Here is a 21,313-nt window from a genome sequence, read left to right as displayed (position 1 = left end):
AGCCTTGATAATCCCAGACAGAAGACAATCAAAATGACAAAGAACTTGCATATGATAGTGGATTCAGCACGGACTGGAACAAAGGACAATAATCAGATCTTCCCTCTGGGGGCAGGAAACTGCAAACTCCCCTTTGTCTCCTGGAAGACACTCCAGGACACTCAGGTTACCACCACAACTCCTCCCTCAACCCCTCCTTTCTGTAATGTATGCATGATGTCAACCCCTTCTGTAATGTATGCATGATATTTCTGGGGGTGGGCTTGACCTGGAGGATGGGAATTTCAAAAGTTTTTATAAGGTCTGACATACCATCTTTCTGGGTCTTTCCTCTCACCTGCAAGTGAGGGGAGCACCCTGTCGCGACAGTCTTTCTTCAATAAAGACCAAGCCTACAGGCTGCTGATTTGCTTCAATTTACTCTGGTTGGTGTCTTTACTTTTTGTCCAAGGGAGCCCTCAGATTTTTCCGTTAACAATAGTAATAGTAAATAAAGTGTACGATAATTCACAAGAGTAACCACTGAATGTCTGAAAGGCAGCATTCAATCACCAGTTACAATAAAATGTATTTGAAAACTTGGCAGCAAAACGCCTTTTCCTCTCAATGTCAACAATACAATGGGCTGTTTTTTGGATGCAAACCTCACTTAAGCTGGAATATATGAATGAATATAGCTATAGCCTTTGAATTTAAGTAATTAAATTCTGACTGACTGCATCATTGTATTTTTATCTTTATTGTAGCCATCTTGAACCTTCCCCTCCCTAGAGAAACGCGGGCTATAGTAGTTTTAAATAAATAAAAACATGTATATAAAGTGACAATGTTTAACTGACTGATTTCCAGGGATTTAAAAAATGAACGCACTATCATGTCTAGCACAAAAAGGGAACTACATTTCTCAACCCATCTCCCTATACTTTGATCTTAGCTTGAAGAAAGAAACCAAAACTACAGCACAACATTTATATAGATGCTGCTGCATTCTGTTGGTTAATGCCCAATGAAGAATTCTTAACCTTTTGAAACCCTGCTAAATAGTACACAAAATATTGTGTTTATACCAGAAACAGTTGGAGATGCAAGCTTTTTGCCTGGGAAAACCATTTTCAAAGTAGGAGCTGTTTTCCCAGCTGTGAATATGCTTTCCTGGGAAATTTGTTCAGCCCATTACAAAAATATTCAAAGGAATGCAAAATTATTCATTCTTATCTATGCATACAAATATTTCAAACACATTTTTGTACATTTTCTTCAATTTGCTGTCATGACAGAATACTTCATTAATAGCAAAGCAAAGCAACAACAAATAAACGTGTTGCCAATTTATGTACCAAATTAATCCAGATTCCCCCATGAGTAATTTAAGTTTTGTTCACAGAAAGCAGGTTCCCTCATATAGGGTGTTCAAATGGTTCCAGGGTCTTAAGAAAGTTGAATTTACTCCTACAAACAGCCATTTAACATGGGATAAATAGCAGGTTACTAAGATGGTGGTTTGCAACCCAAATATTCACTCAGTTCCTTTAAAGATTACCAATAAAGCAACCCCACGTATTCCCATTCTTTCCCCCAATGCTTCCCCCATCTGCTTCTTCCATTTATTTGAACAAACAGGTGAGGATTCAATCCACGGAAGATGTGGGTGGACAAAAAGAAATGTTTGATCTTAGTGAAGAATGTAAGAATACTTCAGGTATTGAATAGAATGAGTGCAATATATAAATTATGTCTACTGGAAGTATTTGCCTTTTGTTTTCCTTTTCATCAAGACTAAAGGAGGATAACATAGTTACAACAAAAACAAAACCATATAAAACTTTTCTGCCACTGCTAACAGGATGCTCTCAAATTATTTTAATGGTTTTAAGAAGACACAGAGATATACAACACCCAAGCCACTTAGGGTTCTTAGATCACAAGCTATACAAACAACCCTATAGAGCAATATCTGGGCAATATCTGATTTTCATGCTATATCTCTACAGTGATATATCACCAGCAAAATATCTCACTATCTCGATATATCACAATATATATCTGCAGCGGTGGAGGGCCTTACTAGGCCTCTCTGTGGCAGCAAAGGGTGCGCCACGCTTCCCTGCAGCAGCCAAGGGCCTTGACGAGGCTTCCTGGGGCGGTGGAGGGCCTTAAAACGTAAAGAAGTAGTAGATTTTTAAAAAACATACTAAATAAACTTTTATGTACAGTGGTACCTTGGTTCTTGAACTTAATCCATTCTGGGAGTCCATTCGACTTCCGAAACCATTAAAAAAACAAGGCATGGCTTCTGATTGGCTGCAGGAGCTTCCTGCACTCAAACGGAAGCCATGTCGGACATTCGGCTTCCGAAAAACGTTCGCAAACCGGAACACTTCCAGGTTTGAGGCATTCTGGAGCCAATTTGTTCAGGAGCTAAGCCGTTCCGAGGACCATGGTACAACTGTAATATATTTACAGTAATATATTTTCAACTTATTTAAGAGTAGTTTAAGTGATTTACTAGTCAAGCTGCATCTGCTTCCCCACTCAGAGGTCTAAGTGGAATCTGTGCATGAGTAAGCCCCACTGAGTTAAACTAAACCTACTTTGCTGGGAGTAAGCCCCATTGAATTCAGTAGGGCTTGCTTGTGAGTAGACACACCTTTGCTTTCACTGCTTACCTGAAAAACACCCTCCCCATCATTCTCACATAAGACCCAACCTCCCATTTCAGCATAATGCATCCAGCTAAATCTTCTCACCTTCATTCCCCGCCCCACAGAAGCCCCCCCCCCAAGTCCTCATTCCACCAATCTCTCCCTTTTTATGAAAGGGAGGGAGGGAGGGAGGGCATGCAAGAAAAAAGGTAGTCCCCTTTAAATAAGAAAAATAACCCTTCCTTTTTTACATGGAGGAAAGCTATCTAGAGGGAACAACAAAGATAAACACCACCAGAAAATAAAAGTAAAAACTCTTCCCCCTCTTTTTTTCACCAGAGGGGGGTGAGTGTGGGGGGGGGGGGAGAAGAGCTTTCCAGTTCTTTGTTTTGTTTTTGTTTTCAAGTGACACAAAAGGGGGAAGAAGCCCCACCCTTCCATATTCTTTATTGAAATTTCATTTTCGGAAGCTGTCTTTTTTTATATTAAAAAGAAAAGAAAAGCTTCACATCAATGACTGGAAACAAGACAGATGTAGCTGATCTCTCCACCTGAGCAGCTCGCCCATGCCCAGATCCCCCATTATGTAGGCCTCTCCTGAACAGTGTCATAGCAATTCAAACATTTTAAAAAATGAATAGTGAATACTTTATACAAAAATATCCTTTGCTCACACTTTCATGGGGTTCTTTGTTCTTTCTTTACTTTGCCAGTAGATCTCTGTCCAGCTGTGGGGGGGGGGGGCGGAGTTCCTGATGGATTATTAGCAGGCTCTGCATAATTAGCTGAGCTCTAAGTGGAAAGATACTGGTGAAGATGAAATAGTTTGCTGGTTTGTGGGAAGGCTTATCATCGTTTCTTCTCTGTTAGGAGAGAGAGAACAAACAAAGCTGGAGACACCCTGCCTGCAAATTATCTGCAAAGTATCTGTAAACTATCTGTTCAGCTGAGCTACCCCCTGGGAAGCTGTTGAGTGTCCACCTATTGTTCAATGGCATATTGCCTTGTTAAAACACTCATCAGAATGTTATTTCAAAACTGGTATTCAAAGGTATGGTGATTTAATGCACAGCCCTACAACCCTATCATGAAGTAGGCAACCACTGGATTCTGTACCAAATGCAGCTAGAGATGCCTCAAGCACAACCCAGCATAGAGTAGTTCAGCAGTTCTGAAGAAACAAACGTGTTGCTAGATCTCAGAGAGGGGGACAAAAAGGGAGCCTTCTCCTCTGGGGAAGTCTTACAGAGGTGATGAGCTATTAGCCATCAACGCCCCTCAACCCTGCCAAGCAGTAGTAGTTACACAAATATGGCCAAATCCCACAAACATTTATCATAGTCAATGGCATCAGGGCCTGTGTAAAGGTCAAACAATATGAATATAACACAAATTCTCCGGGTTATGGTTGTACTGAAGCCAAAGGCTCCAGCTGCTTGTATCTGACAAGGCTCCCATTAGAATTCATGTTTAGAGATAAAAGAAGTAATTATAACTCCACAAATGGCCAACTTTTTATGAAAGCAACTGCCATGCTGGTGCTGCAAATCAAGACACATCTTTATGCAATGCAATTATGTTTGGTAGATCAACTTCTGTTGATGAAAAATAATGCAAACCTTTTAATAACAAACTGCAGTCAACCATCAATTTTTTTTTCTGTAATCTGACTCAATAAGGGATGAGACTGGCAGCAATTATAACTCCTACCACAACACTTAAGTGCCTCTTACTGTGCTTTTTAAAAATGAGACATGGCTGATATTTCTCTACAATTGCATGAAATATTAGTTTTGTGTGAGGGTATACAAGCATGCCCTCTCCAACTACCTATAACAGACATATTTTAACTCTGTTATCAGCAACTAAGGTTCCCTTTTAGTCAGAATTTGCAACTGATTAGCAAACTTTGGTTAACTTGCTTTCAGCTAGTCAGTGGCAGTGTTGATGTAACAATCACAGTTCAGGCTAGCAAGGAAAAGGCAGGAGAAATTGTGCTCAAGGTGGAAGGGAACACATGGCCCCACAACCAACTCCTTATCTCTTAAGCATTGTTACAAGATCGGGATCATTATTTACCTCAACCCAATGTGGCCTCTAAAGCCATTCATACTAATGCTTAGCAAAGTACTTAAGTTGCTTGTTGCTATTTAATGTAAAAGGAAGGAAATGAATAGATGAAAAATCAATAAAGAAAGATTGCTCTGAAAGGTCAACATGTCTTACAGGCAAATGTACTAGTCTTATTTGAGCAAAATTTTTGTTGGAACAAATTTCATTAAAAGTATGGTCAACATAATATTGAACTTCTTCACTTACGAAATATTTCAGCTTGCTTTTAAACAGCTCTGCACCAAAATCAATTAGAAATTTGCATTTTACACTTTGGAGATTGGAAATGTGAGGACAGAAAAGCTGTGTAAATCACAGCTATATGCAGCAACCTAATGAATCAGTGAAACATCTTTCCCCATCAAAAATGAACCATATAGCAATGCATTTCCCAACTTTAAAATTAAATAGTAATGTTGACTTTTTGCCAATCAATCAAAAACATCATTTATAGAAACCAAAGAGCAAACCTCGTTTCCTCAATGACAACCAAGAATTTCAGCTATATAACCACCATTCTCTCTAACTAATCTTATACTCTAGTTGTAATATATTGGCAGTTTTCTAAACTGCTACTACTACACAGCATAAACCTTGCTGTAAACAACATGCCAATATCAAGCAACCTCTTGGCCTCTTCTGTTTAGCAAATGACACAGCCTACAGAGCTGGGAAGTAGGGGGTATATAAAGAATTTCCTCTCGTCTCAGCAGGAACATTGGGATGGGTAGTCAGGTCCTGATAACAAGGGACAGATTGTGGAACAAATGGCAGCATCTTAGGGCTGCTTCACATCTTACATTTTTAATGCATACACATTTTATTTTAGGTAAACAGATGTGCACTATACCATCTGATGTGTGGTAAGAGTATTCCTTCCACTTTTCCTTTCTGAGACATCACCAAATCACTCAGTGAACAAAAACAGCAAAATTTGTAGCTGAAAAGGTGAATATAAATAACTTTATTATAGACAGTGCAGAAAACACTTGAGGAGAGTCAACCATCTTCCACCCATTTTCTTCAAGTGTTAACTGTTCCAATAGTGTCTGGACAGCAAATGGCAACAGACTCCCAACTTCCCTCAGATTTCAAGCATGCCACATGTAACATTTTATTTACACTTATGAGAAATGTGTTCATACACACTGTAGAACTTAAGTAACATTGCCCACATGTATATTTTACTATATGCACCCTCACTCAGAATCTGTGTGTTGATGCAAATCCTTTTATTTCCAGAACTGATAGCATGCTTTGCATGGCACTTATCCCAATAAAGTTATCATTTTGCAAATATTTTCCAGTGTCAAGATGTGTATCTTCTCCTGCAAATATGAAAATATGCAAGTTCAACAAACTCATACTTGTTCACTCACCTCCAGATTCTGTTTTTTCAACTTAGGTTCATCGACCTGTTGCTCCTTTTCTGATATGAGATGCTTCAGTTTTTCCTTTTTCTTTTCTGCCAAGTGATGCTTCATTTCTTCCTTTTTCTTTTCTGTCTTCACGTCGGCAGCTTTTCTTTTCTTTGCCATTCTAACAAACAATTGAAATGTGCATTTTTTGTTAAAGAATCTATGTGTCATTTCATTGTACATAAGAACCACCATCAATGCTTTATTTATTGAAAATTTAGCAAGACATACAAATGTTTTTCACAAAGCTCCTGTCCTGAAAGCAAGTAGTTTTAAAGTGTCCTGCGTTTCCCCAGATGTTGTTGTACTATAACTCCCATCATCCCTGAGCTCTGGCCTTGCTAGCTAGGGGTGATGGGAGTTGTAGTTCAACATCATCTGGGGACCCACAGGTTGAGAAAGGCTGGTTTAGGGGAACTCTTTCTCCATTGTCTCATCTGATGTGGAACCCTTGAGGCTGCATCATGGAAGCCCTGTGTGTTGAGCTGGGTTCTTCTAGGGCAGGCATAGGCAACCTCGGCCCACCAGATGTTTTCGGACTACAATTCTCATCATCCCTGGCCACTAGTCCTGTTAGCTAGGGATCTTGGGAGTTGTAGTCCCAAAACATCTGGAGGCCCAAGGTTGCCTATGCCTGTTCTAGGGCCTAGGCCAAATACTCAGCTCAGACTGGTCATTAGCATTATCCAAGCATTAAGCGAGTATCATAGAACACAACTAACACTCCCCTGCAACCTGGTAGTGGTGGGCAAGTCATCTTTTAGTATAAAAACTACTGTTAAGTAAATAAATGTACAACTTTTTGTTTTGACTTTTTATACATCATCTCAACTATTAATAAGTGCATTACATAGTTAAGTACATGGATTACCAAATTACAACCTGAACTGCATTCTTATATCTGCATGAGCTAAATATACTATCACGCTGTATGAATATTATATTTAACTCCAGAAAAAATATATACTGGTTCTCTCAGCCTGTATCACTCAATATATGGCCACGCTGCGTCCATAGTTGCAATGATCAACATACAAGTATGTTCACTTTTTCACAGTCCTACAGGAACTACAAGAAAAAAGGGAAGAGTTGGTTCCTAGCTAAAAATACAACAGGGTGCCAAACTCCCTGTCTTCTAGGCTCCACCCATCTCCCCCCCCCCCTTACTGTAACTACGAAAGCCTAGTTCTGTAATTAATCTGGCAACTCTAATGGGGGTAGGATTGCATAAGAGAGCTATTAAAAATTCTCTTGGAAAGATTTGGTGGACAGACTTTACTTCCATACAACTGATTAATCACCGCATTTGAAAACAGGAATTAATTGTCCTCCAGGCAAATTGCGTGTGAGCTGGGGATTAATTTCCCCTATAATGTGGTATACAGCGCAATTGCTAGAGGCATCTAGATTAGTTTGTTGTTCCTTTGCTCCACAAGAACAGATGGCAGAGAGTAGTACTCTGAAGACAGCACACTACACTAGATAATGTGGACAAATATATAGACATTTGGGTTTTAGACAAAATATCCTCTGCCTGAATTAATTTCAAGCCTCTTGCAAAAGTGTACAGAACATAAATCCTAGAAACCTATATGCGGCCTAGCAGTAACAGGTGTTTTAAATCAAAAGGTATCCTACTTGATTCTAGAAACAACCTAGAACATTTCAAGGAAATGCCCTATCTGCTTTTGACTATAACGGATACTGTGATCAGTCACTTTTGCAGACAATAGGCTCCAACCTTCATTGGAAATATAATCCACCTCATGAAAAGTCATATATCTTGTCAGGATACAGCATTAATTAAAAAGCAAATATTTTCTGACACAGAGAGGCAGAATAGAACATGTAATCTTTGAGACAAAAGGCTGTCCCATTGTTTTTGTTGTGGCCATTTTAACATAGCTGCTCCTTGAGGTGTTTCTATTTTCCTCTGTGAAATGTTGCATAGCACCCCCTCCCCTTCTAAAGTAGGGATGTGCATTCATTAAATCCTCCAGAAGATTAGCTGCCTCAATCTGCAACATTTGATGGACTCTAGTCTGTGAATGCTTACAGCAGTATTTCAAGGTGACATAAGACTCTTTTGTTTCTGATTCAACAAGTACAGGCTACATCTGGGAAACATTATTTTGGACACCTAAAAACAGGTTCAGCCAACCTGATCTCTAGATATTCTGGACAACTCACATCACCCCTGACCACTGACTATGATGGCTGGGGCTGATGTGAGTTGCAGTTCACATCTCGAGGGTACCACATAGACTACTCTACTACAAAGACTAACAGATTTATTGTAGTTTAAGCTTTCATGGATTAGGATCTATGTCACCATATGCACCTATGGCTACCCTGAGTTGGCAGGTGTTATGTGTACCATGGTTAATTTACCAAACTAAGAGAACATGGGGTACCTCTTTTGTTTTTCACGTTCAGCAAGTATTTAAACAGGCACTTGAAAGTACTGGATTTTAAACACCAGCTTAAAACACATTTGTTCTCTCAGGCGTTCACTGATGTGTGATCCAGTAAAGTTGATTGCGTATTCATTTGATGATTGACTTACAAGCTTTGCTCCTAGTGATGTAATTTAAGTGATTATTTTGTTTCCCACCCTTATTCCTTTTTCTTTGGCCATATAGAAATGTTTACAATTAAATAGGTCTTAACCTCTGCAAGGCCTCGGTACTCCTCAGGTGGCCTGAGTAACCACCTCAAGAGGAGCAACTACATTACCCTGTGGTAAGAAAAAGTGAGAGTTTACAATAAATTTATTACAATATAAGCTTTCATGGGTGAAAAACAGCTTTGTCAGATGCTGGCAAGGGCAATAGGTAAAGGTAAAGGGACCCCTGACCGTTAGGTCCAGTCGTGACCGACTCTGGGGTTGCGGCGCTCATCTCGCTTTATTGGCCAAGGGGAGCCGGCGTACAGCTTCCGGGTCATGTGGCCAGCAGGACTAAGCCGCTTCTGGCGAACCAGAGCAGCGCACGGAAACGCCGTTTACCTTCCCGCCGGAGTGGTACCTATTTATCTACTTGCACTTTGTGCTTTCGAACTGCTAGGTTGGCAGGAGCAGGGACCGAGCAACAGGAGCTCACCGCATCGCAGGGATTCGAACTGCTGACCTTCTGATCGGCAAGCCCTAGGCTCTGTGGTTTAACCCACAGCGCCACCCGTTACGGCAAGGGCAATACCTAAACGTAATTCACGCAAAACTGTACAGTGAACGTTTTCAATGTTTTTTCCTCAGTCTGGCCTACCTATGTCACGTCTGTTGTGAGGCTAAACTGGGGGGTGGGGGTTGAGAGTCGGCGGCCAGCCACCCTCTTTCTCAGCCTGGCCTACCTCACAGGTCTGTTGTGAGGCCGGTTGGGGGAGGGAAAGGAAGGTGCTCGTGAGGAAAGTGAGCAGGGCAGCGAGGGGGCAGAGTCCTTCCCTCACACAGGCACGTGTTGCGCGCCACCCCCTCGCCGGCGCCCTTCTGGTCGGGGTGGGGTAGGGACCTTCCTCTTCCCCACAGGAACCCTAGACCGCGACACCCACACCCGCCCCGGTCCCCTCAGAGGCGGCCGCCTCCCTCTCACGCCACCCACCTCACTCTCAAGCCCGCCTCCTCAGCTGCGGCCGCTCACGCGCTTCCTCGCGCACGTTTCAACCCAGCGCCTCAGACCGCCCCGGCGCTCCCATTGGGTGCCCGGAGGCCACGCGCTCGCTCGCATTGGACCCTCCGGGTTTCAATCAAGTAGCGGAGCTAATCAAAATCGAATGCTGCGGAACCCAGGCCCTCCTTCTCCGTCGCGCCCGGGGGGGGGGAGGCGGGGCGGGGCTTGGAGCAAGCACGTGAAGAATGCGCGAGCCCTGGGTTTCTCCCTTCCTATTGGGCTCAAAGGCCGTCGCTCTTCTCCTCCCGCCCCACCCGTTACCCCGCCGCCTCGTCTAGTGCGCGTGACGTCTGCGTTCGCCGTTGCATTCACGTGGCTTTCTCTCTGGCTGGTTCAGCGCACTACCACGCCACAGGGAGATGCGCAAAACTGGGGCAGGCTCCAATTCAGACCACACCCAGGGAGAAGTAGATTATGATTGTGATTGTTTATTCAGTTTAGTAGCCGCTTTAAAAATAAAATTTTTTAAAGTAGCCCAGCAAATTTTGGGAGCCAGTGCAATTGTTTTCAGTGAAAGCATTAACTTTGTGGTATTCTGCCACAGTGATCAGTCAAGCACAGGGGTCAGCAAACTTTTTCAGCAAGGGGGCCGGTCCACTGTCCCTCAGACCTTGTGGTGGGCCGGACTATATTTTGAAAAAAATATATGAACGAATTCCTATGCCCCACAAACAACTCAGGGATGCATTTTTTTAAAAAAGGACACATTCTACTCATGTAAAAACACGCTGATTCCCGGACCGTCCGCAGGCCGGAGTTAAGACGATTGGGCCGGATCCAGCCCTCGGGCCTTAGTTTGCCTACCCATGAACTAGAGCTATCAAGGTGGCTTGCAATAGATTTAAAAATACAGTAAAACAATAGTGGGGAGTGAGGTGTTGTCAGTCTGTTCTTAATACTAACTAGTATTATAGAGCAGCAGGGAAAATAAGCATTTTCTGCCCTAAATGTGATTCTGCAGGTCAGGGACTAATGTGTTTTCCCTATTATATTTGAGTGAAATTGAGTGATTCTTATTTATAGGGGATGGGTACATCCCCTCTGGTACATCATGCTCCTTCTGGGGTAGTTTGTCCACCTTTGGTTCCTATCCTGCACTTGGCTCTCACCCGTGGCTCCCAGAAGCTGTCATCCCTGTGAGGTAGGCTGGGCTGAGAGGCAGTGACTGGCTTCCAAGGCCACCCAGTGACCTTCATGGCCGAGTGGAGATTTGAACCCTGGTGTCCCTAGTCCGACACTTTAACCACTACATTACACTGTCTCTCAATGATTAAGAAATCATTGAGGTATTATTAGTGGGACAAGAATATGGTGACCAGTACAGAGGAAGAGCCATGACTCCCTTTGGTCAGCTGTCAGAGGGATCATTTCCACATTTTGCTCTCGAAAGAAATGCATCTGCTGGAATATTTACAAGACGCACAAAATTACATTCCTTCCTTTTAAAGGCAGGAATAAGACTTGACAGAGTACACAACAAACCTCTCAGCTGTGACACCCTGTGGCTGGATCTGATATTGCATCCAAGACTTCCACAGACACCAGGTTTCGCAGGGACACTGCCCAACTTTAAAGCCATAATCTCACATTTGAAAAATTTAGGCCTCCATGTTCTTGATAACACTATTGAACTCTGGCAGCCGCTTTCACTGTACCCCTTTTGGCACGTGCTAAAAATATTGTTTAGACAAGCCAGAGCTAATGTTTAGAGAAAGCCGGTGCAAGTTTTGACGTTTTTAGTTGATTGTTATTTTTACTTTTTGAAAGTTCTAAATTGCTCATTTTTCTTATCGGTGATTTATTGTTTTATCTTTTTTGCAACCTGCTTTGAGGTTCATTTGTTCTTACAATCAAACGGGGTATAAATTTTATGAAATAAATAAAATTTCCCTCTAACAAAGAGGGGGGAAATGAAGCATTTTATGGGTAGGATCATTTTAGTATTTCGTTTTTGGAAAGGTCTTCCTCCTCTCTAGTGAGGAGGGATTTGGGGTGGGGCATGGCAGGGAAGAAGAGAAGGATGAACACAGGACTTGGCTTCATTTATCAAAGCAGCTTTTGCCAAACTGGTACCTCTAGGTATTTTGGACTGCAGCTTTCACCATCCCTAACTGTTGGCCACGCTGGCTGGCACTGATGGGAACTGGATGCCAAAACATATGAAGGCCACCAGATTGGCAAAAGCTGGATGGCTCAAGGCATCGTACTTGCAAGCCATTAAACTTGGGGCAATGCAACAAATCTCCTCCTTGCTTCTTGGGAGATTTATCCAACAAGTATAGGACTTGGTTTCAGGTTTTCCATTGACTGAACTACCAGAGAAGCACCTCTATTTGTAAAGACATCAGTTTTTATTGAAGAAATAGACATATAAAAGTAATATAGAAAATACGCAGAAGTTTTAAGAGCTAAATCTGTACAGCAGTCAACAGGACAAGGCAGATTGGGACCCAGACTGTGAAAACGTCAGCTTTTTGCTTTGCAGCTGAAAAAAACAACAAGCAATTAGTTAGCAACAAGCTGCAGCTAACGAAGAACCACCCATTTCTCAGAAGACATGTCTCTACCTTTGTAGTACGCCCACATCTTACGTACAAGTGAAACTCGAAAAATTAGAATATCGTGGAAAAGTTCATTGATTTCAGTAATTCAACTTAACAGGTGAAACGAATATATGAGATCGACTCATGACATGCCAAGCAAGATATGTCAAGCCTTTCTTTGTTATAATTATTATGATCATGGCGTACAGCTGATGAAAACCCCAAATTAACAATCTCAGAAAATTAGAATATTCAAGGAAATCAGCAAAACAAGGATTGCAAATCGAGCAAGAGTGGACCTCTGAGAAGTAGAAGCACATCTCGCTTTGCATGTCATGAGTCGATCTCATATATTAGTTTCACTTTTTAAGTTGAATTACTGAAATAAATGAACTTTTCCACGATATTCGAATTTTTCGAGTTTCACCTGTACTTCTAATTTGCAGTATTTCTTTATACATAGGCACGGTTGGGATGCTCTCAACAAGATCTCGCGGGAAGTTGGATTGTCTCGCGAAAGCATCCTGTACACTCCCAAAGCCAGTGTACTGAGTGGGCCTTGCCAAGAAGCAAGGCTGAGTGCTTAAAAGCTATTTTTTTGCACTGCATAGCCCCAAGCAGACCTGGCGAGAAAAGAGGTTTTAAGCTCTCGGCCTTGCTTCCCAGGCAAGATCCACTCAGCACACCAGCTCTGGGACTAGTAGGCATACGTTCTCCCACTAAGATACACTCTTTCAGGTAGCCTCGGCCCAAGCCATATAGCTAGTGGCCCTCAAAAGTCCAAGTGCAAAATGAAGTTGATGCTACAAGTCTGGGTCTGCCCACTTCTGTGGTACGTGTCAGGTGAGATTCTGCTCTAGTTATTAGGTTCAACAGACTTTGGAGAAGCACGCCAGCCCCATTTAATCCAGAATGTGGCTGCCAGACTGGTGAATGGGAGTGGCTGCCAGGGCCGTATAACACCGGTCCTAAAAGATCTACACTGGCTCCCAGTACATTTCCAAGCCCAATTCAGAGTGTTAGTGCTGACGGCTTCAGCCCAGTATACCTGAAGAAGCACCTCCACCCCCATCATTCAGCCCAGACACTGAGGTCCAGCTCCAAGGGCCTTCTGGCAGTTCCCTCCCTGCAAGAAGTGAGGTTACAGGGAACCAGGCAGAGGGCCTTCTTAGTAGTGGTGCCCACCTTGTGGAACGCCCTCCCATCAGATGTCAAGGAAATAAACATGACTTTTAGAAGACACCTGAAGGTAGTCCTGTTCAGGGAGGTTTTTAATGTTTGAGGTTTTCTTTTGTGTGTGTTTTAAATACTTTGATGGAAGCCGCCCAGAGTGGCTGGGGCTACTCTGTTGTTATTTACCTGTTCTGCAGAACCCGGTGGTTGAGAGACATCTTGTTTGATTCCAGCGATCTCATCAGAGCAGCACATCTGCAAGGAAACCGCCACACTCAGCTTTCTGCATGCACCTGCCAGCTGTGCCACTTCTGGGTTTGTGCAGGATCACCCCTTCCATCATTCAGAGGAAGCCTCACTGCACAAGGCAATGGTCTCTTTGCCTGCGGGGGACAGGACATTTTGCCACAGGAGAAGAAGGGGGAAAAGCTGACATCATTCAGAAAGACCAATACAGTGGACCTGCAGATTACATTACCTTCGGGTAACGTAACTTTCAGGTTGCAAACGCGGCAAACCCAGAAGTGTATTCTTCCGGGTTTTGCCACGCGCACATGCGCAGAAGCGCTCTATCACACCACGCACGTGCGCAGAAGCGGCACCTCTACTTGCGGAATTTCGGGGTATGTACGGACCCCTGGAACGAATTACATTCGTATCTCGAGGGTCCACTGTACAGGTTTTAAGGTCTAAGTCCACACTGCTGTCTATTGATCAGATTAGACTTATGCAAGCCTTTGGCAAGACAGCATACAAATAAAATGATGTATGCATGGGAGCTGGCTTGCAGAAGGCCTCAGAAGTTCACAAGGCTACACTGGCTTTAAAACCCTCAAGAGGATTTAAAACATTTAATATTTTCTGCAGGCAGCTTCTTGAGCCAGCAGAGAAGTTCTAGCCAGCAGCGGAGGAAGCCTCTCAGGCGCCTAGGGCGGTGCGCCCATAGGGGCAGGGTGAACCACCCATAGGGACGGCACAGGGTGCATGGCACCCATAGGGATGGGGTGCGCCGTGGGGCCTCAGCCAACCTACAGCTGGAAGGGAGGCAGCGGGCGGACAGCTCGGAGCCTGTGGGTGCCCGAGACGCGTGGCTCAGGTGTGCTGTAGGCCCCGCAGTGAGTGCCACCCACTATTTTTTTGCCCCTGTCAGGTGACACCCAGGGTGGAACCCCTCCCCCAACACCCCTGGTTCTAGCCTTACCCAGCTTTGGAAATGGCCCGGGCTTGTCCTTTGCAGGCATGGTCCAGAGGATGTCGGTGTTTCAGACAGAAGTTCCCCTGACACTGGTCGCAAACCAGCTTCATCATCTCCCTCTTTTTGCAGCCTGGCTGGAAGCACTTGTTTGTGAAGATCTAGATTAAGAAGGAAGTCAGGTTACAACTGGACCAGGAAAGTTGACCGTCCCACAAAGATTCCACAACTGCCTACCATTTTAATGGTTGCAATCCCATGGCATGCTCACCTGGGAGCAAACTCCATTTAGCTAAGAGGGACTTGGGTGAACTGGTCTAGGACTGTGTTGCTAAGACTAAATCCAATAAGAGAATCTGGCTTCCCTGTAGTGCAATGGAAGGGAACCTTTTTCAGCTCCAGGGCCACATTCCCTTGAGGGCAGGCTTCCAGGAGCCACACACTCAGTGGTGGGCAGGTCAAGGGATGCAACTTTTACCTTTACGTAAGCTACATTCCAGCCACATAAAAAGGAGGTTTGCACACACACCAAAAGGCTCAGGACCACAATACCTTAATTTGTATGTCTCTCCTCATACAAATCACAGCTAATGTAGAATTTGGGGGTTAGGTTGCTCACCAGAAGACGACAGCTTGAAAATATTACACCATTCCTAGCCTGACCGCACTGGCTGCCAATTAAGTTTCCAGACCCAATTCAAAGTGCTGATTTTGACCTATAGATATTTAAATGGTTCAGGACCACGATACCTCAAGGACCGACTCTCCCAATATGAACCTATCTGGTCCCAATGATCATCCTCTGAGGCCCTTCTTCATGCGCCTCCTCCATGAGAGGGCTGGAGGATGACAACACAAAAACGGGCCTTTTCTGCAGTGCTTCCCTATTTGTGGAATACTCTCCTCAGGGAGGTTCGTGTGACGTCTTCATTATACAGTCAAACCTCGGCTCCGTTTTGGAACATTTCGGCTCCCGAACGCCAAAAACCCGGAAGTAAATGCTCCGGTTTTCAAACATTTTTCGGAAGCCGAACGTCCGATGTGGCTTCCGCTTGAATAATAATAAATTTTTATTTATACCCCGCCCTCCCCAGCCAAGACCGGGCTCAGGGCGGCTAACCCCAAATATAAATAGAGTAAAAACATTAAAAACACAACCAAACAGTTGATTAAAATACAAGTTAGAATACAGTGCAAGAAGCTCTTGCAACCAATCAGAAGCCGTGCTTCGGTTGTCAAACATTTCAGAAGCCAAAAGGGCTTTCGGAACAGATTACGTTCGACAACCAAGATGTTTTCCTTCAATAAGGCCTTTGGCTGATTAAATAACCTATGGCCTTTAACATGTGTTTCTGGGAGAGGGATTATTTTTTGTTGTTGCTGTTGTTTTTATTATAGGTATTTTGTGTTTTTTATATTATAATTTTATGTATTGAACCACCCTGAGATCTACGGACGAAGGGTAGTATACAAAATTAATAAACAATAATAGTCAGGCAAACGAGAGGTATCGCAATTAAGAACACTTCCCAGCCAGCCAAAAGCACTCTTGATCCAGTGAAGAGCTTACAGTATAACTTTTATGAAACAACTTAAATATAGCTGTTTTCTTTGAAATTCTTAGGGGCCTTCAAAGAGGAACTTTGGAAATCTGTGTCCTCTCCAAAGTTGGGTTGCCAGCTAGGAAAGTGTTTGAGCATCTCCTGATTAAAGATAAACGGGATACAGAGCAGGGACCTCATCTTGAACTGCTGTGTACATCCAGTATAGCTCTGGGAAAAGGTCCTAACCTTTTGCTTCTGCTGGGCAGAATCACGTTTGCAGTCTCTGTCCATGTGGGCACTAACAGCAGCATCCGGCACCTCTCCCTTCTTTACTGGGATGGGAGTGTTACAGAGAGGACAGACTGGAACTTGCACATCCTGAAAAAGCAACTGGATATTAGCGAGGAAATACGGCTGCAGAACTCAGGTGTGTTAAGGTGCAAAGTCTGCATTCCATCATGCACAAACCCATCCCTGCTTTGGTCCTACGAACAGCACGTGTGTTGTTATCTACAGCTACTTCTTTTCAAAAAATGCCAGCTATTCAGTTTTGCAGCGCTGTTCTTCATGTCACACACACTAGTCGTTTCACCCTTTCTGCAGTTTACATTACCTTCTGGTATGCACAGGAACACTTGTGCCGGTTATACGCAAAGTGGTCTTTGCAGAAGACCTCACCGCATGCATCGCATTTCAGAGGTAGAAAGTCTACAAGGAAAAAAAGAGAAAACACACCTAGTTCAAGGAAAATGTGGAATGAGGAGTCACATATAACCAACATAAAAGGTAAAGGGACCCCTGACCATTAGGTCCAGTCGTGCCCGACTCTGGGGTTGCGGCGCTCATCTCGCTTTATTGGCCGAGGGAGCCGGCGTACAGCTTCCAGGTCATGTGGCCACCATGACTAAGCCGCTTCTGGCGAACCAGAGCAGCGCACGGAAACACCGTTTACCCTCCCGCTGGAGCGGTACCTATTTATCTACTTGCACTTCGACGTGCTTTTGAACTGCTAGGCTGGCAGGAACAGGGACCGAGCAACGGGAGCTCACCCTGTTGTGGGGATTCGAACTGCCGACCTTCTGATAGGCAAGTCCTAGGCTCTGTGGTTTAACCCACAGTGCCACCCATGTCCCTATAACCAACATACTCAAGTCTAATTAATGCATGAAGGGGTTAAGGGCATAGAGTAAGCTGTTCTGCCAGGCTTAGCTAGGTCACTCCACCTCCCCCTGGGAGGAAGGGTTATCAAGCCTTTGTTCTTCCCATTCCACCACGTGAGGAGCTCTAAACTGGATTATCCAAGCCCTGAAGCACCTGTTGTGGCCAGTTTTATTGTAAACTGCCCAGAAAGGCATTGGTTATTGGCAGTATAGAAACGCTGTAAGCAAGCAATATAGTTTGCTTTTTTGCAATGCAAGCCATCTTGGCAAGTTGGAAAAGTGGGGGAGAAATAAGCCAAGGCTGGGGACTTTGCTGCCCCTCCAAATGTTCTTGGGCTCCCACTTCCTCTCACCGTAGACAATGGGGAGCAACAATGGGAGCTTTACTCCAGGAAGGCCACAGCTTTCCCATCCCTGATACAGACTCCTCATTTATTACATGCTCTTTATATCTCTGTAGCCGCTCCTTCCTGCTCTGGTTGTCTGCCTGATACCATGGCACTCTACCCTTACGGAAAGGTCCAAACACAGCATCAACAACCCCCTGAGGAGTTTCTTACCTAGCTGCTTGCAGGTCTTCTCAGAGCAGTGTTTCCCCAAATCTGGAAATTCCATTTCTAGGAAGCAGCCCGCTTTTCTTAAAGAGTTCTTTGTTACCTGTAAGAGGAGGTTCTACTGGATTAAATGCATCAGGTTTTCCAAGAAGCCTGAAAATAGGCAATATAAAGTCAGGTGTTTATCTTCCGAGCCACAAATGACCAGGGTCTTCTATTCAGACAAATCACTATGGACATGCTTGCAAGGCTAAATGATATCTAAGTAAACAAGGTGCATAGTAGCGTTGTTAGAAGTGCCTTTTAATTCCATAGGAATAAGGAGCTAGAGGTGTGAGCAAGCGTCCAATCAGCCGCGGCCTGGATGCATTTCAAGCAAGCTGAACGTTTTACCCTTGAGAACTGCCTAATTGACATTTGGGACACTTTTATCAGAGAAAACCAGTTTCTCACCCAGCTGAACAAAGACACCAATATCTAAAGGGTTGAATTACAGGTGCCGAGGGAGGCACAAAACACAGAAGAAAAAGTGGAATACAGTGGTACCTTGGGTTACATACGCTTCAGGTTACATATGCTTCAGGTTACAGACTCCGCTAACCCAGAAATAGTACCTCGGGTTAAGAACTTTGCTTCAGGATGAGAACAAATCGGGCTCTGGCAGCACGGTAGCAGTGGGAGGCCCCATTAGCTAAAGTGGTACTTTAGATTAAGAACAGTTTCAGGTTAAGTACGGACCTCCAGAACGAATTAAGTACTTGACCCGAGGTACAACTGCATTGACTCAAAAAGTCATGTATAGCTGTATCTTACATTTCCTTATTGGCAATTGTGACAGCTTATTTCCCCCCTAAATAAAAATAAAAATATTTTCTCTGTAATCTGTTTTATAGTTATTAACATTTAATAAAATGTATCTGAAGAGGCAGGGGTGGAGATCATCATAAGCACAGAGGGAGCAGTTCCTAAGCCTATGCCGTTTCAGAGGGTTGGAGAAGGAAGTTAGACAAACCAGTTAATAGCAAGACAGCATTAACAATGATTTGTATAGTATTTATATTTCTGAGAGGAAAAAAGGACTGGTACAATCCAAAGCAAAGCACCTTTTCACCCCAGCTGTTTTAAGATACTGCATGGAAATGGGAATATTTTTTTCACCTACCGATAAAAAAATCCCTCCTTCCCGCCTCGTATAATTTAAGGCACAGAATGACAGCAGTACAGAAGAATGAAGAAACGAACAGATTCTTTAAAAATAAAGGAAGAGTTAAAGGGTAAATCAGCTGACAGACCAACGGCAGCACTTTACTTACCGTTTCCCTGATGCCCCAAACTCTATATTTCTCTGGTTTCTAGTGAAGTTCCAAAAGAGTTGTTAAGTTTCGACTTCTGCAGAGCTTTATGTAGGTGGATTCTATATGCTGAATCATGCTTCGCTTCTTCCGCTTCCCGGTTCCCCAATCCGAAGTAGCCGGCTTTGACGTCACTGCACCACCCGACCAATCGAGACGTCGCTCGTCCCGCCTGGTTTCTGCTGAATCACGAAAGTGTTGATTGTCCGCGGGCGGCGTGGCAGTGATGGGGGAATTGCGCTGAGTCAGCCTTGCTTTCTCAAGCCCTCCACGCGAGTTAGGGAATCCGCGTGACGTGGTTGGGCATCCTATCCAGGGCCGGATTGAGGTTTGATGAGGCCCTAAGCTGCTGAAGGTCATGGGGCCCTTTCTATGTCCAGCTGTCCTTTGTCAACAACAAATTGTCGCTGTTTTTTGTGTTGAATACATGCTATATGGTAATTTATAGACCTAATAGGTATCCAAAGCCATTTGCACATAACAAAATATGTATTTTATCAAAGTAATTGTTGAGCTGGAATACAATTAAGAAGAAATATATTAATAGTGAAATAATTATTAAGCTCTAACTTAAAATGATTGGGGGCCCATTGCTTACATCATAGGAGCCTACACAACACAAAACACTGTTGCTGTATTTAGGTGTTATGTTATTTGTGTTTTATCTTATATTTTGGAAATGTGCATCCGGGTTTTTTTCCTTTTTAATTTTTTGGGGGCCCCAAGAAAGAGGGGCCCTAAGCTATAGCTTGTTTAGCTATATTGGAAAGTATTGGAAAGACCCTGATGTTGGGAAAGATGGAGGGCACAAGGAGAAGGGGACGACAGAGGACGAGATGGTTTGACAGTGTTCTCAAAGCGGCCAACATGAGTTTGACCAAACTGCGGGAGGCAGTGGAAGACAGGAGTGCCTGGCATGCTCTGGTCCATGGGGTCACGAAGAGTCGGACACGACTAAACTACTAAACAACAACAACAGTATACATAAATCCGGCACTGATCCCATCCATGCCTTTTGCACACATGCGCACCTACTTGGAAGTAAATCCTATTGATCTCAGGGTGCAAGGGCCGCCTTCTGCGTAAAGTGTGCAACTATACAAAGTTTCCCCATGGTGTTTTGGTGGAGAAGCTGGTAAAATGTAGGTTGGATGAGGTAACTTTTGGATCTGTAGCTGGTTGAGTGACCAAACCCAGTAACGATTCCTCATCATCCTGGAAAAAGGGACGACTGGAATGCCACACCATAGAGTTGCCATGGGCCTGTTTTGTTCAATGTCTTCTTTATAAACAGCTTAAGATGAAGGAGAAATATATTTTTAAAAATAATAATAATTGTCCAGTAGCACCTTAGAGACCAACTAAGTTTGTTCTTGGTATGAGCTTTCGCTAGTTGGTCTCTAAGGTGCTACTGGACAATTTTTTTAATTTTTTTTATTGGAATTTTATTTACAACATAACCCCCCCCCCACCCCACATACACAAATCCACCCTGATTAAACGTGAACATAACATACAGTGAGCATAACATACAACCATACAAACCACCAAATAGAAGACTTCCTTTATCCTGTATCTGGGCTCATTATTTACTTCTTATAAACTGTTTCCTTTATGAATAATTATTAAGGTTTTTCTAATTATAACTTAAATATCCACAAAGTCTCCTGCATACAGTAATCAAAACAAGTCCAGGTATGTATTTTAGGGCACTGTTTTGTGAAGTATTCTCTGAATTTTCCCCATGCTTTTTGAAACACTTGTCTAGTGTGATCTCTAATTGCCTCTAATTTTATATTATATTATATTATATATATATATATATATATATATATATATATATATATATATACTGCGTCAGACCAACACAGCTACCTAATTGGGGGGGGGGGGGAGATCTTCCAGTTTGCAGGTGGCACCAAACTGGGAAGTGTAGCTAATGCTGGAGAAAAGAGGAT

The 21,313-nt window shown here is 43.4% G+C and overlaps 2 protein-coding genes across 6 annotated transcripts in view; both read right to left on the bottom strand.

The window, feature by feature from the left end:
• The window catches only part of CHLSN (cholesin), a 144,186-nt gene extending 134,261 nt beyond the window's left edge, over positions 1–9,925 (bottom strand). The window contains exons 1-2 of one of the 2 annotated variants that reach the window (XM_080981290.1): positions 9,769–9,925; positions 6,134–6,293 (exon numbers count right to left, since the gene is read on the bottom strand). In XM_080981290.1, coding sequence (XP_080837416.1) covers positions 6,134–6,292 — 159 coding nt within the window. In that variant the 5' untranslated portion in view covers position 6,293; positions 9,769–9,925. The remainder of the gene's footprint in view (positions 1–6,133; positions 6,294–9,768) is intronic. The other variant, XM_080981291.1, reaches the window with a different exon arrangement.
• Positions 9,926–12,167: 2,242 nt separating this feature from the next.
• ZFAND2A (zinc finger AN1-type containing 2A) lies at positions 12,168–19,469 on the bottom strand. 4 transcript variants are annotated; one of them, XR_013979517.1, is made up of 7 exons: positions 19,317–19,469; positions 18,010–18,106; positions 16,903–16,997; positions 16,536–16,667; positions 14,755–14,906; positions 13,740–13,936; positions 12,168–12,322 (listed from the first exon to the last, which is right to left on the bottom strand). XR_013979517.1 is itself a non-coding variant. In XM_080981418.1 (7 exons), exons 2-7 carry the CDS (start codon positions 18,062–18,064, stop codon positions 12,304–12,306), a joined length of 522 nt encoding a protein of 173 aa, XP_080837544.1. In that variant the 5' UTR covers positions 18,065–18,106; positions 19,317–19,469; the 3' UTR covers positions 12,168–12,303. The 4 variants fall into 4 exon arrangements, 3 of the variants coding, with proteins under 3 accessions (XP_080837544.1, XP_080837545.1, XP_080837546.1); XM_080981418.1 differs by having other exon boundaries at positions 13,740–13,808; XM_080981419.1 differs by having other exon boundaries at positions 13,740–13,808; positions 18,010–18,156; positions 19,317–19,439.
• Between the last annotated feature and the right edge of the window lie 1,844 nt (positions 19,470–21,313).

This window comes from Podarcis pityusensis, assembly GCF_964106645.2.
Source record: "Podarcis pityusensis genome assembly, chromosome: 14".
In the NCBI taxonomy this organism is placed as follows: domain Eukaryota; kingdom Metazoa; phylum Chordata; class Lepidosauria; order Squamata; family Lacertidae; genus Podarcis; species Podarcis pityusensis.
Note: the sequence above shows the minus strand (reverse complement) of the source record. Positions and strands in the feature narration are given on the sequence as shown.